Source organism: Micropterus dolomieu, linkage group LG11, assembly GCF_021292245.1.
Source record: "Micropterus dolomieu isolate WLL.071019.BEF.003 ecotype Adirondacks linkage group LG11, ASM2129224v1, whole genome shotgun sequence".
NCBI classification, from domain to species: Eukaryota; Metazoa; Chordata; class Actinopteri; order Centrarchiformes; family Centrarchidae; genus Micropterus; species Micropterus dolomieu.
Window position 1 is genome coordinate 4,544,933 of NC_060160.1, and position 17,170 is coordinate 4,562,102.

General features: G+C 39.9%; 1 protein-coding gene across 3 annotated transcripts in view; it reads right to left on the reverse strand.

The window, feature by feature from the left end:
* nsd2 (nuclear receptor binding SET domain protein 2) overlaps positions 1 to 10,548 on the reverse strand; it is a 17,784-nt gene extending 7,236 nt beyond the window's left edge. The window contains exons 1-13 of one of the 3 annotated variants that reach the window (XM_046062973.1): positions 10,398 to 10,548; positions 8,223 to 8,860; positions 7,551 to 7,713; positions 7,221 to 7,384; positions 6,313 to 6,753; positions 5,644 to 5,863; positions 4,210 to 4,319; positions 3,899 to 4,001; positions 3,682 to 3,791; positions 3,018 to 3,107; positions 2,505 to 2,631; positions 1,727 to 1,927; positions 904 to 1,083 (exon numbers count right to left, since the gene is read on the reverse strand). In XM_046062973.1, coding sequence (XP_045918929.1) covers positions 904 to 1,083; positions 1,727 to 1,927; positions 2,505 to 2,631; positions 3,018 to 3,107; positions 3,682 to 3,791; positions 3,899 to 4,001; positions 4,210 to 4,319; positions 5,644 to 5,863; positions 6,313 to 6,753; positions 7,221 to 7,384; positions 7,551 to 7,713; positions 8,223 to 8,831 — 2,518 coding nt within the window. In that variant the 5' untranslated portion in view covers positions 8,832 to 8,860; positions 10,398 to 10,548. Of the gene's footprint in view, positions 1 to 903; positions 1,084 to 1,726; positions 1,928 to 2,504; positions 2,632 to 3,017; positions 3,108 to 3,681; positions 3,792 to 3,898; positions 4,002 to 4,209; positions 4,320 to 5,643; positions 5,864 to 6,312; positions 6,754 to 7,220; positions 7,388 to 7,550; positions 7,714 to 8,222; positions 8,861 to 9,328; positions 9,472 to 10,397 lie in introns of those variants that run through there. The other 2 variants (XM_046062971.1, XM_046062972.1) reach the window with 2 other exon arrangements.
* Between the last annotated feature and the right edge of the window lie 6,622 nt (positions 10,549 to 17,170).

Here is a 17,170-nt window from a genome sequence, read left to right on the forward strand (position 1 = left end):
GGGGAACTGCTATGTACAACACACTTGTTAATCAACCACCAGTACAGTTGTTCTGTGTGCTTTGGTTGTGAAGCTGGGTGGCTACAGCAGGAGGACTGGTGCAGTGGCTCAGAGGCACAGGCAGAAAGTTTAATCACTTAAACATCAATTTTGAAACAATTTTCAAAAGTTTGCCTGCGAGAGCTGCAAGATGATAAAACCCTAAAAGCAGGCCACAAATTTAGAAAATAACTCCCATATGACTGTAAAGCAGTCTCTGCAAAAATTGGCTGTGATTTTAACTGAAAACTGATGCTCAGGAACTGCTGTAGGTCAGCATTTCCTCTGATTTTCAGACACCGCAGTTTGTGCAATTAACAGCTCCACACCCGTCCCGGTAAAGCTGCAGTGCAGTGCAGAGTTCCTTATTACCCTTTATAGTGATATAGGGGGATATTAATCATTCAGACTTTGTTTCTCTAGAACATCTGGAAAATCTACAACCTTATAAACTTCCCATAATTCTTTCTCTGTAGAGCTATACACACACACATCCTATTACAGCAGGGTCTCCATCAGTGTTTGATAGCAGAGGTGGGCCACGTCGCCTGAAATAAATACAACCTTCTGACATAATACAAAATTAATCCACATTAACAGTCAGGTAAAAATGAATTAAACAGCATTTTGTCTTTAGTGAATGTGGCTTTTGTTTTTGTTGTCCTCTACCAAACTCTACTAAACTGACTGCCAAGATGCGTCAGGATCTGGGTAACTTATACCAACTGGTGATATTTGGTTTTAAAAGCACAAGAGAGCCTTGAAATGACTGTCACACGGCCGGCTGGTTAAGTAGACAAAAAGGTCTATATATGGCTGTTGGTAACTGCGCTTCTTATTGGTGAGAAAGGAGAAGTGGCAAACCTTTGGAGCACACGAAGCACCAGCTAACGTTGACATGACTGTGGTGGCTGTAGCCCTTCTTGGCGTGGAAGTGGTTGGTGCAGATGATTGCAGTGTTTGTGATCATCTCGCTGCCCGCAGCCACACACAGGTCACCGACGTGGTACGCGACAGGGCAGCGCAGGCAACGCATCAACCTACCTTCAGTACGGAGAGTAAGAGAGACGCCAGATTAGACAGATTTACATTACTGAGAAATACAAGTGTAAAGTGTCTCAAGTCTACAAAACTAGGTTTTATTCTGCTGGGGGAAGGCGTAAAGGAAAATTTGTCTTTATGGAGCTCAAGGCTCTAAAAAAAAATAAAATAATGTGGCCTGGCTGCAGTTGGAAGGAACATGAGAACACTTTCTGCAAATAAATTCATGTACCTTCAGCTAGTTTTACCTTTACATTAAATGCTTGTAATTGCGAAGTTCAAAAGTTTTTTTTACAGCAAAGAAAACAAACAAAGCACACTTCCGGAAACTGAACACAATCAACTATCAGCTTTTACACTTATTCTAAAACTCCCCGTTTGTCATAATGTTCCTGGCTGATAAGACTGATGACGCATTTCCTTTACACTTTACGGTTATTGAAATGGACAGTTGACTCAAAAATGTCCTTCCCACACAGCTTTAAAAGCCACAATAATATTCCATCAGCCGCTATGAAGTTCAGCAAATGAACATAAATGTAGACACACACATACACACAAACTTAAGTCTCAGCACTAGAAGTATCCCTAAATGTAAAGGAATCTTATCAAAAAAAGTGTCATGTATAATGTTGCAGAGCCTCACCCTTGGTGGACTTGTGCTTGGTGCGGCAGCCGTAGTGGCAGCTCAGGCAGGTGTGGAGTGGACAGCGAAAGCCCTTGTTGTCGAACACAGTGAGAGGGTTGAGGCGGATGCACGCCTCGTGGTAAAACTTGCCGCAGTGTGGGACGTGGCAGCGACGCACCGCGCCCTCTGACTGCTTACAGTTGAAACACGAGTGAATTCCTGAGCGGAGAAACCAGCAACGATTACAAACATGATACCAACATTACTGTATCCCAAAAAGCTTACTGATTCAACTACTAAACGGTTCCATATGCACAGATAGTATCAAGGGTAGAGATCAGGGGTTAACTCATCACACACCGCTGCTATGTTACTATCCACAACAATAAAAAGAGTATGAGTCATAAGTAACTTCAAAGAAACCATGGAGAAAAAGTTAGCTGGATACAGCCTCTAAAATTTAAACTAAAAGCTGGTTTGATTGATGTGAATAACTAAATAAATACATGGTTTTGACATATGGTAAGAGCAAAATAAAACAAAAATATTATGACTATAATATGACTAAAAATATTCACAGATTACTCAAAAAGAATAACATAATTCATAACAAAAGTAAGTATTAGCGGTAAATAAAAGGACCTACTTAATTAGATTTTGAGGTACAAAAAGTATCCAATAAGTGACTTATGTTATGTTACAGTCAAGAACTGAATGTAGGTCAGAAAGAGGTTGCTTTTTAAAAACAAAATAACTGACCAATCGCTGTGTCCTGGACAAAGTGACAACTTCTCACCTGTGCTGCACTCCTGACAAAGCAGCTTCTCGTCAGGTTTGAATGACAAACCCAGACACTGGAGATGAAACATCCCACAACACTGGCCTTCACAGGGCACCAAGTCTTCACCAGCCTGCTCACACATCTGTAGGAAAAAACACAAAAAAAAAAAAACCCACCACCACACAGATCAAAACATAAGCAGAGACTGAGACATTTGATCTGAATAAAAGACCAAAAATCATCCATCGTAGAGCTTTTATCAACTAGGATAAAAGGAACAAGTAGAAGAAGTATTTTTCCCCCAAGAAATGTCCTTAGGTAATGTCCAACCCATACTATGATCATAAATGGGGAAAATAAAGTTCATCACATATTAGTTTCAGACTTTGTTTAGTGTATTATGTGCTTTGAGCGGTTTTGTTCTTTTCCCCCTGAATTTGTTTAAGTAATTTCACTAAGACAAATGCCAATCAATCATGTTACTATGGCAAAAAGTATAAGGACATTAAAAGTCTTTGGCAGACTTACCTGGCAGACAAACTCTTTCTTGCGTTCGCCCTTCTTTATTCCGTCTAAGCTGTCACTCGGAGAGTCAGGACGTTCTTCACTTCCAGAGCCCTGCAGCACACAACATGTGGGCAACTTTGAATAAAACAGACAATAACGAAACATTCACACCATCTACAACACAATTAACACCTAAAGTCCGTTTTATTTCCAGGAGACCTGAGTGATGAAGGAAATTAAACAAACAAAACTGCAGATGTAACTTTGTTCGTAGAACAGTTCTGCTCATAAAGCAGAAAATGGGTCAGAAAGTGACTGAATTGTGATTGAAGACAACTTCCATCATTCATAATAAGCTCGTTCAGTTACATTAATACCAACTTACTTGCACTGGCAGTGGGGCTGCAACTAACGATTATTTTCATTGTCGATTTTAAATTGATGAATCTATTAGTTGTTGGTAAGGGTGTAACGGTACATGTGTTCGTAACAGAGCGATTCGGTACAGGACTTTCGGAACGGTGCACATGTGCATGCACTCAAGTTAAATATTAGGCTTGTTTTGTGTGGAAATTGAGTTTCCACACAGACATATTAAGTGGCGGATTTGTGGCTCTTGAGCATGCAACTACTTTTTTATGTTTACTAGTAAATCTCAGACTGATCAGGACATATTCCCTCTCACCTCGGGATCAGGACACGGGGAGGCTCGCCTCTTCTTTGCCTTGGAGGTGGAGGCCTGGTTCGCCGGTTTCCTTTTCCTTCTACGCTTGGGTTTCTCCGCGTCTTGGTCATCTGAGAAATGAACATGTTCATGCAATGACAACCAAGTTCTGTAGAGCCACAACAAAACAGAGTAATGGAGAGAAATGTTGTGGAGACAAGACTATCAAGATGATTACCGGTGAGGAGAGCTTTTGACTTATTCATTCGTCTCTTGGTTTCTTTGACATCTGCTTTCTTCCTCCTCCTCTGCTTTTTCTCTGCTCCTTCTAAAACCGAGGCCTGTGAAAGTTTGTGGGTGTGATAAAGAAAACCATTGTTTTATTACAAAGTGCTTGCATCCTAAATACTGTAAGTATTTACTGTAATGCTCCAAGTAAGACGTTTACTTAAGATGAATAAATTAAATTCTCCACAAGATCATCCTCAAATTTATTTTGCAAAAACAGGTGCAGGTCTGACATGACACTGCATCAGATGAAAACCTCACCTGTTTTTCAGCATCTTTGCTTGTTTTACGTCTCTTTTTAGGCTGCTGACCCTTCTCGGCCGTAGCATCTGTTAGTGGCCTCTTAGCGGTCTTCTTTCGCTCCCTCTTGACTAAAAACAACAAGAAAATGTTCTTTTTTCAAAAAATTACATTTTTACCGCTGTAGATGACGAGAACGGGAAATGCTTAACGATATTTTCAGGCAGAGTAGCTCGATGATTCAGTCAAAAGCTTTCTCCAACCCTGTCAATTACCTAACAAAACATAAAAAGGAAAAATAATGACATTTTTGGTTTCAAAATTCTCTGCGTCTGTGGTTTAGAAATATTACACAAAAACTGACAACTGACTATCTTGAGGAATCTGTCCTCTGCTCATGAGTCTTTTTCTTTTGCCTTATCATTTTGACAACAGCAACAAAAGGCTTTTTAAATTAACAAAAGCTACACGTGTGTAAAAACAACACTTCCCCCCCTAATTAACTACAGATGAGGTTAGTTTCTGGAAATAACGGTTCTAGTACTTCTATGAAGTAGGGCTGCACAACATTTAAAAAAAAAAAAAAAAACACTAACATTGCTATATTTTTCTTTTCAGCAATATATGTGTTGCAATATGAAAAAAAATACAGGAAGTTTCACCAGATTACTTCAGTTGTTCTATTTGAAAATAATTAAGCATCCTAAAAGAACAGATCAAGAATAATATTGGGATTGCTGGTTCCTGTGCCTGCTCGTCACTCACTAGTTACAAACTGTGTATCCAAGAACTCTTAAATCCGAGTAAATGATGTTACATCAGACAAACTTCTCTTGTAGATTAGACATTGAAAATGAGAACTTTACAAGTGTTCCTTTTCTATCAAGCAGCAAAAAAGTTGAGGTGGTTAGTTTGACTTGCTTGTCATTGCACTGTTCTGCGACATGACTATTGCGCAAGAGCACACTGCGATAATGCTCCAGTGATATATAGTGCAGCCCTACTATGAAGTATAATTTCAAACTTCTGCTACGCTTCATTAATAGAAAAAACTATTTTATTTGCCATAGGGTGTTTAATTATTTACTGAGTTATTATTATTATTATTATCTGTGCAAATGGGATTTTGGTATTATGTGACAACATAAAAAAGCAACACATTACTACATCAATCAGCATTTTGCATTTCTAAGCTTTAGTGCTATAAGGAATAAACATCTTACTTGGTTTTAGCAGTGTCACAACAATCAGGAGGGAAAACACTTAAATATTATGGTAACATTAAGTGATAAATTCCACAATAACCCCACCACTTTGCTCTTTTACCAGCCACATATGGTAATTTAAGAGCACGAGATTCCACAGCTCTGGTAAACACATACCAGCTACAGCCACATTTAACTAATCCTCGACTGATGGCTTGAGCTGCTGCCCCTGTTTCAACTTTCAACCAACCTGGAACTGAAACTTCAAGTGAGACATGTTCCGAAACATCGCCTGTCGAAGAACCCAGCTTTGATTTCCTTTTCCTGACGGGATCAGCAGTGTTGTCCGTTGCAGATTTTTTCCTTCTTCTCACGGTCTTTGTGGAAGACTGAGCCTGTTTGGGTCTCCTCTTTTTCTTCTGAGGTATGGCTGATTCAGCTTGTAAATCTGGTGCAGAAGTGGTGGGATCCTACAAATAAAACGACCAAATGTATTAAACAAAGAGAGTAGAAACTTTAAGCTGCCAAAAAATGAACGTAATATTAGCTTATCAGGGTTATTTCCATTTCACAGTGCTCTTAATATTTTCACTTCTGTGTTTCATTACAGAATTTACAAATTGTTGTTGATATTAAACTCATTGTTAACTCATTAAAATATGCAGTTAAGTGGGTTAAAATGACTGCTATGCTGAAACCCCATACCTAAAGCCTATTCTTCACAACAGCAAAATTCTGGGTCGATCAATGACAAGATTAACTATATACACTTGTTTGTAAATGTGTTATACTGGGCTGAAAAGCCAAAAAAACCCTGTAGTGTGTAACTCGTAAACCTTTGCAAAGTCTGCATGTAAATATTTAATTATGCATGTGACAAGCAGTCTCCTGGCGATGAATTTTAGTGAGTTATCCTAACCTGTGAGGTTGGCTGCGGATGAAGCATTTCATTGGAAGAAACTCGGTCATTCAACTTGTTTTTCGACAGGAAATCATTTAGACAGCCTTTGCCCACTTTTCGCCATACTCCCATTCTGTGTTTTGTTCTGGGTACTTGGGTCTTTTTCCTTGTTGAAGTGCTGTTTTGGGACTGAGGGGCAGCTGTGGGGTCATCGGCAGAGCCCACCAGCACAGAGGGTAGATCTGGGTTAAGCCTAGATTCCGTTTCCTGGTCCATCTTGTTGCTCTGTTCTGGCTTTAACTTCTCCATGATGCGGGGGTTCAGATGAGGTCCATCATCATCATACAGAAATGCGAAGTTCACCATGCGCTCATCCAGTGACATGACGGAGGCCTCTTTGGCCTGAATGATGCCCATGTTCCACTGAGCCTGGAGTTTACGGGGCACAGAGGGGGCCGTCTGCGTGACACAGGGAGAGAATAGCAAGATTATTTGCTGCTCGCAACTGAGTTGGCCGGGTCTAACGACCTCGATACAAAGCTACAATCCAGATCAGTACTACGCAGACACTGGCTCCAAATCAGCGCAAGATGGCAGCGCCTGTATCCCAGATATTTTGGCTTCATTTTTGTACAGTTGGAGGAAGTGGAGACACGTCATCCACCTTTATATACAGTCTATAGTTGCTACTAAGAGTATGCCATTAAAAAAAATAAATAAAACTTATCACACTGTGGGCAATATGTATAAAAAGATCAAATTTGATTAGCGGCATATGACAGTTGTGTACGAGAAGCCTTTCTAGCAAACATGGCAAAAATCATATGATGTAAACATTATTCCTTTCTTGTTTGTTGATGAGAAAACAGGCTGTGAAAGTTTGACCGTACAAGCAAATGTTGCAAAATCAGAAGAAGCCGATTTACCCTTTTGTGGATGACACGGGAGGCTGGCTGTTTGTTGCCCTGGCTCAGCTCCTGGTATTGATCCTCCCCTGTGAAGGACACCAAGTTCTTCTCAAAGATGTAGCCTCTTTCTGGGGCGTCTCCAAAATACTGCACATGGTAAAGGAGGCCAGACCTGCTGTTGGCTGCTATAAAAAATAACAACAAACGTTTAATTGAATAAATAATCATGGAATGTTCCATATACTAACATGTACAACAATAGTTATAAATATTATTCCCTCTTTAACTTTACAACACATAACTTAAAGCAAAGTTCGACTAATGTAGGTGATCGTGATTGTATCTCACCTTTCTGTTTGAAATGATTATTGAATTCTGGGTCTGTGGTCACCATGCAAGGCCACCAGGGGTATCCTGACACCTTTGTCCAAACCAAATCACCAACAGAAAAACGGATCAGCAGAGGGGACTCATCTGTAGCCTCCACCGTCACCTCTGAGATGAGAGCAGGCTGAAGAAAAATAAAAATAAATTAATCAATAGATAAAAATAGAAGCTAATCAAGGCTGCAACAGCATTTCCTTCTTAAAATCAGTTACTTTCCCCCCCCACACACATCTCAGGCACATATGCATCACTACCATTGTTTTACACCTCATAATACAAGCTCATAATTATACAATCTATTGTAAGAAGCTCTCTTTGTCTATGTATCAATTTTCTAAATTTTTAAGCCTACATAGAAATCATATTTACTTCACATTTAGTATTGCTTTCTCCAAAAAGGTATGTGAGCAAATAGCTGATTGTCATCAGACTGAACAAACTTTACATATTTGCTAGTAAACATTCACCGTGTATTCAACTGCCCATAGGGGCACTGGTACTGTTTGGTCACATTTATTTGCCATCTGTCAGTGTTTAATGTTGGTCTTTAAACCAGTATTAGCTAGACATTTGGTAGTTTGTATATTTACCAAAGTCAATTATAAGCTCTTAAAAGCAAGAATAAAAGCAAACCTCATCAGCTGCTCTGGTTTCATCTCCAAAATTGGTGTGGTCAAGTGGCTCCACAGGGATGGCAGAGGAACTGAGGTCTGTTTGAGGTTTGTGAGGTCTCCCCCTTCTTTTTTTCACATCCTGTCTCATCTCTGGTCCAGACATATCTTCAGTGGTTGTGGCCAAACTGGTCCCATTTGCACAGCACGGCTCAAACATTGGCTGCTTGAACACCTGGGGTATCGACACCTTCAGTTCAGGTTCAGTATGAGGAGTGCAATTGTGCTGATGGGTGCCATTTGTAGCAGGGGCTTCAGCACCCTTCAGCATAGGTGGCTCCGAAACGCAAAGCTTAGGCAGCGGATCTTGGTCCCCATTCAACACACGGGAGGTGAGGTCTTTGAGTCTCTCGTGGCTATGGTTGTTATGAGTGTGGCCAGCCATCTTCTGAAGGACACTGTCTTGTAGTGTGGCAGCCAGCTGGGCAGTAGCTTTGTCCATTAGTAGAGCAGAGTCACTGCTCATGTCCCCCCCACCTTTCCGTACACTGAGTGATTCTGGCAGCTGCTTCATGCTGATCGGGTTGGCTGGTTCAGGCATCGAAGGCAAGGAGCTACCTTTGCTGTCCATCCCATCTAAGCCCCTCCAGGCTCACAGAGCTACAGGACAGGGAACACACACACACAGGGCTTCTTTTTCCACAGGTTCAATCAGAAAACATTAACAATATCACACAGTCAATTGTTGGTGCCCTTCATGCTGGTAAATTGTAAAGTGGGATTCTGGGATATGAATCCTATGAGCATAACGTTACACATTTTACAAAATGGCACTCACTTGCTCCAGCGGAGCATGAACAGGGAGCTTGGAAGCGACAGAGAAAGCTGCACCTGTCACGGAATGTTCAAGCCAATAGTTTTGGATGTTTTTATAAGAGATTTGAGCGACTCTACTAACTAAAAGTCGGAGGTAACAAAACCTCTGTATAGTAAAATAATACTGATGCATCAGTGAAATCCAGACTATAACGTTACGCTGATAACAACTAATGTGAACGAGGTCAAGTCAACCCCATTCTCGATTACATCCATGCATACGAACTACTGGGAGGGTGGAAAACCTCTTACCATGACTATTTAAGTTGAGTTTATCCTGGAAAAAGACTGGCTAGCAGCTAGCTGCAGTCTGTGGAAAAGCGGTAACGTTATGGAGAAAGCAGGCTGCAGGCTCCTCGGCTACACCGCATGCAGCGAATGCCCAATGAGTGGGTGGCTAGCTGTGCCGCGTAACCACCGAATCACCGGCTAGAAAAGCCGCGGAAATGGAAGCAGCTGACAAGTCGTAGCAATGCTAATGGAGTGCGAATATCTGATGGAATTAAATGCATCAGCTAAAAGCTAACATGTTACATTGTGGTTTACGTTATGAGGTAACGTTACCTTAGCTGTAATGTACCGGAAAGACGGTTGGACTTGTCGATTTAACGGTAACGTTATAGTAACGTAACGTTGACACAAGCGTCTTTAACAACCGTTCAGTTAACGTTACTCTAAACGCATTAGTAAAGTAAACTAATCCGTTAACTTAGATTGTTATGCTGGCTTACTCAAAATACCAACGGAGTCCAGCAGTTGCACTATCATGTCATGCACGAAACGGGCACAGACTACAATCTGAAACGGAAGCCACGATGTGGTCATCTCATGGATCCCGGCCATGGACGAGCATTTTCCCATACCGTGCAACCGCATCTCTGTCAGTGCTATAGTCAGCCATTACGCCGCATTCCAGCAAATAGACAAAGCCGCCACCCAAAAGCTAAATGCAGTTAACCTGCTAGCTAACCTACCCGATTAAAGCAAATATGCGAATAAGTTAAAGGAACAGGCACACGACTGGACGATTGCCGTGGTTTGTATTAACTGTTTTGCTCTCGTTTCACTGATAGATAATGTGTAGGCGCCATGACAGCTTGTTTCAAAAAAGCTAACGGCGCTAGCCAAAGCTAACCAGCGTCCCGCTGAAGCCCAGTCTAACTGCACATTTAACGTTAGCACCGTTAGCTAGCTTGCTAGCTAGCTAGCGGGTCCTATCTTGCTAAAATGGATGGTCGGCCCGAACAAGTGTACCTGCAAAAAAAAAAAAACGTATCCCCGGGATTGACAATAACATGAAAGACCGTAACGTTGTAGTTACCTGTTGAATCTCCTCTCGGGTGGTTAAAGGGAAAAAATGCCCGTATTCATCCTGTAAAGCGATGGATTTCATTCAAGTCGAATCAAAAGCTTGCGGGAAACTCAAACTCTCCGGCCAACCAGCGCGAAAAATACTCACTTCCGATTGGTCGGGAGCGGAGAGAGGCTCCAACCGGTCCTTTCAAAAAAAAAAAGAAAAAAAACCAACCGTAGGAAGTAGCTGACCCCGGTGTCTCCCGTCTGTTCATCATCATTAGATTGTTTTTAATCGTTTGTGCGTACAGTCATTATATCCAGCCTATGTGTATTTGTTTCTTACAATAATTATGTAAATAGGCTGTGACTGCTATGTCATCTCACTGTATGACGTTTAAAATGTACATTTAGAAGCGGTTTCCTCTACCGTTAATGTTAAAACCCTATGGTTAAAACACATCATCGTTACAGTCGAAAACGTGTGAAATATGAAAAATGAAAAACATTAAAACAGCACGTCAAATATATATATATATATCCACTTAATACCAGATGAAAGGTCGATATTCGAAGGGGAGTTAGGATGGGGATACAACCGCTATTTACAGTAACACGAAGAAGCCATTACAGTCCACCCTAAACCAAGTCATGTTAAAAATATCTTCATTTATCATGTTTAATCATTTATTTATTTACTGTTAATAAGGTACAAAAGTTGCAAAATAACTCCCACACACTGTCTAACTTGAAAAAAATTAATTTATAAGCTGCCAACGTTTCTTGTACTAGATCTTCATCAGTCAAAATGAGATAAAAAGTGACCTATCTGAATCTGGAACCTTGATAATGTAATATCTACTTGTAACATTGGCCGTGATCGTGCTGTAAGTTATTCATTAGGGATGGCTTTCAATGCTCTGAAAGATTGGATGCAGCCTAATTAACCAGATACCTAAACTTTATTGGAGGTAAAAGCTTACAGTTTAATCGAAATCATCATTATCAGTAAAAACAATGCATAATATAACACAAAATCACCAAAGATACAAGTCTATTGTTCCCTTACAAACAGAAAACCTGACACATTTTCCTCACTTGTCCTTTAAAAATGTAACACACAGGTGGTCATAGAAAACAACCTTATAATAAATGCAAGATGAAGGCTCTCCCTAAAGCTGATGATACAAGGAGGAACTTTTAGAGCAATGTTGCTGTCAATGGTAATGAACAAAGATTATTACAGTAATCCCCTTCTCATTACCGCTATCCCTTCAAAACAAAGTCGGACTTGACACCAGTAAGATTGCCCAGCAACATTGCTCAAAAAGTTGCCTTGTGTATCATCAGCTTAAAGCACAGGCCCCGAAAAACCTACTCACGTAAATTCAGGCATGCAGTACCAACAGAGGAAGCTAAGGGGCGTAAAACTAAACTGCTGATTTAAAACAACAGACCTCCGGTACGAAAAGTGCCTATCAAAATAAAAGCTGCCAACCCTGATAAACTATGCCAATGGATGACAGTTTACTCTTAGATTTTGTTCCACTTGTGTGATTTATGTGTACAAGGTCAAGCTTTTATTATGAAGGACACACACCCGGTTCAAGAGACATACAAAAAGACAAAGGAAAAAAAACATACAATCCTCATTATTAAAAACACATAGTCCACAATATTACCTAGGCCTATTTACATATAGGCTAAAAACGGCAATGATTCCACATTCTGAAAAAGACTGAAAAAACTGAACTTAGTGCTGGATTGGTAAGTGCTGAGATGATACTGTTTGCAGAGTCTGATAATCTACACATACATCTGTACATGAGATTGCGCAGCACAGCAGAGCAGGTGGGCACACCGACACTGACGAACATTTGGCTTGCACTGCTCCATCGTGGCACCTTAAGCAGAAGCCTCAAACCATCGTTATATGCTACATTGAGCTTCTGCATACTGCTCTTTCTGTAGCACCTCCACAAATGGGCAGTATACATAGGGGTACAATATGCTCTAAAAAGGGTAGTCTTAACAGATACTGAGCACATACTAAATATGCGAATCAACATATTAGCCTGTGCATACATAAATGTCCCTATCATCAGACAGGTCGTCAGTTAGATAATGTCCCAAATATTTAGCCTCATCACAGACTCTAAGGACAATACCAGACAGAGAGAAGTCAGCGAATGTCAGTTTCCTGTCCTCTCTACTCCTAAGAATCATAATATTACTCTTCTTTGCATTATGGTTAATGTCAAAGTCTGAGCCATATTGAGAGCAAACCCTCAGTAACTGTTGAAGACCAGCACTGTAAGGACAAAGAATCACCAAATCGTCTGTGTACATCAAGTGGTTGATGATCGTGTTACCAACCGTACAACCTGTTCCACAGCTGTTTAACAGCTTTGATAAATCATCCATGTAGACATTAAAAAGAAAGGGAGACAAAATACTTCCCTGTCTAACTCCATTGCATACACTGAATGGGGCCGACACAGAATTGCCCCATTTCACATACATTGATTGATGAGCATACCAAAAAGCCAGAATTCTCACTAAAGATTTGGGAAAACCTCTATTTTGTTACTTTAAAAATAGTTTTTCATGATTAACGCAATCAAAGGCTTTAGAGGCATCAATAAAACACATAAAAATGGTGGAATTGTGCCTGTTATACAAATCTAAAATTTCTTGCCAGAGCTATAGGCCGGTAATTATCCATGCTGTTTATTTTGCCAGCTTTGTCTTTAATAATTGGCACTAACATAACAGATAAAATTGAATCAGGTAAAATACCATGAACTAGAAACCCAGTAAAACAAATGGCAAGCAGAGGACAGACTTTTCTACTTGCAAATTTTAAATTTTCGGCAGAAATCTTATCTATACCACATGCCTTATTATCTTTTAGCAACATAATTGCATCATAAACGTCTTGTGGGGATACAGTCACATCTTCCTCATTGTCAATATTGCCCACTGCAAAGGAGTTACTTTTAACACAGTTGATAATAATGTTTCTGCCACAACTGAGTAATTTCCTCTGGACTGCTAACACCATCAACACTCGTTGGTAAACATGTTTTACAGTTATTCATTCTATTGATTTCTTTCCAGAATTCATTGGGACTATTGCTTTTCAGTTTCCTAGCAAGTGAGTCAGATCTCATTATATTTTCATTCCTCTTAATTAAACGTAGGGCATATTTAAAGTTTGCATTTGTCCGTTTCTTATATTCAAATAGGGGACCGTGTTTTTGTCTGCCAGATTCAGCCCAAGCTTTGAAAGCCCTTCTAGCCTCAGCATGAAGCTCTTCAACATGTTCATTCCATCCTGGTTTAGCTTTATACATTTTGCTCTTATACAGAGGCCTGCTTGAGGCAAGAAGGGACTCCACAATACTGTCATAGAAGGAACACAACTCAGTACCATGTTGCGGGTTCTTACAGTTAATATCACAGCATGCAGACTCGTCTTTCGGTAAGTCGATGTTACTCAACAAAGTGTCAGACTCTATTTTATCCACCTGCATGTCGTTGTTCACAGGCAAAAGGGTAGGTAAATTGCCCAGATTTACAGATAAGGAAAACAGCACATGATCAGTCGTAGCAAATTCATAATTAATCCTTATAGTCTCCAAGGAGTCATGTACATCAGCTGTACAGATGCAGTGATCTAACCATGAAGTTGTATGCCACGCCTCACTGATGTAGCTATTATCAGGCAAAAGTACTTTACTGGATAGAATCAAACCATTATCAGAACAAAACTGCATTAAATGATTGGCAAATGAAGAACTACCATCAGAAACATCAGCATTCATGTCACCCACAATAAAAAAGCAGGTGGAATCACTATCCTGAATAAAAGACATGACACATGCCGACCTGTTAAGATATTCATCTTCATTCTGGGAACTCTCATAAGGTGCATAGATGCTCAGAATGATGAATTTTTTTCCACCACAAATTAACTCAATTCCTATAGCCCAGTCAACTTCCAGTCTGACCACATTAATCAGCTTTTTGTGCCATAGCACTGCAACGCCACCACGTATTCTACCGTGAACTATTTCAGTGCTCAAGTCAGTGGTAGATTCACCCACCCCATAGAAATCTTTATGCAGGGAATTCAGTCTTTCCAAATCCTGCTTAGGTAAAATTGCCTCTTGAACACACAGTACATCACAGGTCTCCTCACAGGTACATTTTTATGTGTGTCTGTATGAGCAGAATACAACTATTTGGGGTTACGCAAGATTATGTTCATGTTGGTAAGCTGAGACATACTTAAAGACAGCGCCGGGCTGCAGTAAATTAAAAAACTAAATAATTGTTTTCAAACTAGTCACAAGCCAAAAAAGTGCAGTAATTGTCATGTAATTGTTAAATAGGAAGTTCCTTTTCCAAAAACGCTTTCTTGCTCACACTCACACAGTAACAGTCACTGCTGAAAGCTGCCGGTAGTGTAACCACAGTCCTATTTCTTGGCCACTGTGCAGCTCTCCTCCCCATAGCTGGGCTTTGGGGCCTTCCTCAGCTGTGGTAATGAGCAAATGCTGCACTTTCAATTTCATCACCCACAGTATCCTGCTGGTTTGGGGATCATATGGGCCTGCTTCTCTAACGTTTGGGCCACTATTGAAGACAAGTGAGAGAGAATGCAATAAGTACATTAGGATAAAGACTAAAACCTCATCTTTTTGTGTTCACAGTGATCAATTTAATTTGCCTTGCTCATACTGTACTATGATTCATTTAGTTAGTGTTAAATCTATTTAAACATTACCATGGCCATTTTAATCCACTTAATGTTTGCTGCAACAATACACTATACCTGGATGGAAAGTGAATTAAAATGAGTATTTGTGGTCATCTTTTGGATATGCACTCTAGATGGGAATAATATATTTTACAAAATCTTCATAGATTTATATGCATAGACAATTCAAGCGAACTAGGTGCTTGACAAAATATTAAATATAGAACAAAAGCAGTCTAAGCACACTGAAGTTGATCACAAAATACTTTTACATACTGTATGTGATTTAGATATTTAATTATGTGAAGGAACATTAAGTTAAAAAATAAAGATCATTCAAGGGGCCCTTTCTTAAATCACCATTGGAACGACAGCTTTTCTTTTCGGGGGATAAGTATGTGGATCCTCTTAGCCACTCAATTTCAAATTGATGATGACTGAGATGAATAGACATGTACATGCCTGATAGGTAGGTAGGTAGATTTATTTTGTCACAATATAACAGGTTATAGTGAAATTGATATATTCATACATCTTATGAGGAGGTGGTAGTATGCAGACGCTTTTCCATGTGTGTGGTCTACTATAAAAATAAAACTTGAGTTAGGTCTCAACACAATTCCATACTGTATGTCTCTTTCACACTAATCAGTTTTGCAATTGCAATGAAATGACTTTAACCCTTTGAAGATGAAAAGACCATATTCCTTTATCTCAACTCCCTATCGCCTACAAGAGTGAAAGGAAGATTAAAGGGAAGCTGAAAACCATCATAACCCCTCTCATCCTCTCTATGCAGAGCTGAGGCAGCTCAGGAGCTCCATCAGACTCAACCAGCCCCGAGCCTCAAAACGCTTTGGTGGCGCATTTATGCCATCTGCCATCAGACTCCACAAAGCCACAGCACCCAACTGACAGACTCTATTTTTATCTCTATTCTGAATGTATCAGTTTGTACTTTATTGTTATATTATTATTGTTCTATTGTTATCTTATAATTATTATGTGTAGTGATTATACAGTTTGTATATATTTTTACTCCTACATAGAATGATCATTATATTTTTGTTGTATACAGTGTGTATGTTATTTATATATCTACGTAAGAATGCTAACTTAATCTACTTATGTATCAAGGATTAAAGGATTTATGTCTCGCCAGGACCTGGAAAAACTCGTCCATGCATTTATCTTCAGTCGACTCGACTACTGTAACGGTGTCTTTACAGGTCTCCCTAAAAAAAATCGATCAGACAGCTGCAGCTGATTCAGAACGCAGCTATTGTTTTGCTCAGGAAGACCAAAAAAGTAAATCACATAACTTCAGTTCTGAGGTCTTTACACTGGCATCTTGTCTGTCAAAGAGTTGATTTCAAAATACTGCTGTTGGTTTGTAAAACACTGAATGGTTAAGGGCCAAAATATATTTCTGATCTTCTGCTTCGTTATAAAACATGCAGACTTCTCAGGTCTGCATGGTATACAGGTCTGCTTTCTGTCCCCAGAGTCAAAACTAAACACGGAGAATCAGTGTTCACATTACATTTATTCATTTAGCCGACGCTTTTATCTAAAGTGACTTACAATTGCTATACATGTCAGAGGTCGCACGCCTCTGGAGCAACTAGGGGTTAAGTGTCTTGCTCAGGGACACAATGGTAGATGGGTCACAGTGGGGGATTGAACCCTGGTCTCTCACACCAAAGGCATGCATCTTCTCCATTGCTGCATCGCCACCCCAATATATGCTCCATAAACTCCCAGAAAACTGCAGATCTGCTGAAGCTGTCTTCTACTGTGTTCTTTTAAATCAAGACAGACGCTGTCTTTAATGAAATTTAAGGCTGTAGATTAATAACTTACTCTGCACTGTCCTGTATTTATTTTCTGTTTAACTCTTAAAAAAAATGTTTTCCTATGTTGCTTTTATGTTTTATGTAAAGTACTTTGAATTGCCTTGTTGTTGAAATGTGCTGTACAAATAAACTTGCCTTGCCTTACTTTTTTTGTATCTTGTTCTTTACATTCGTCTGTGC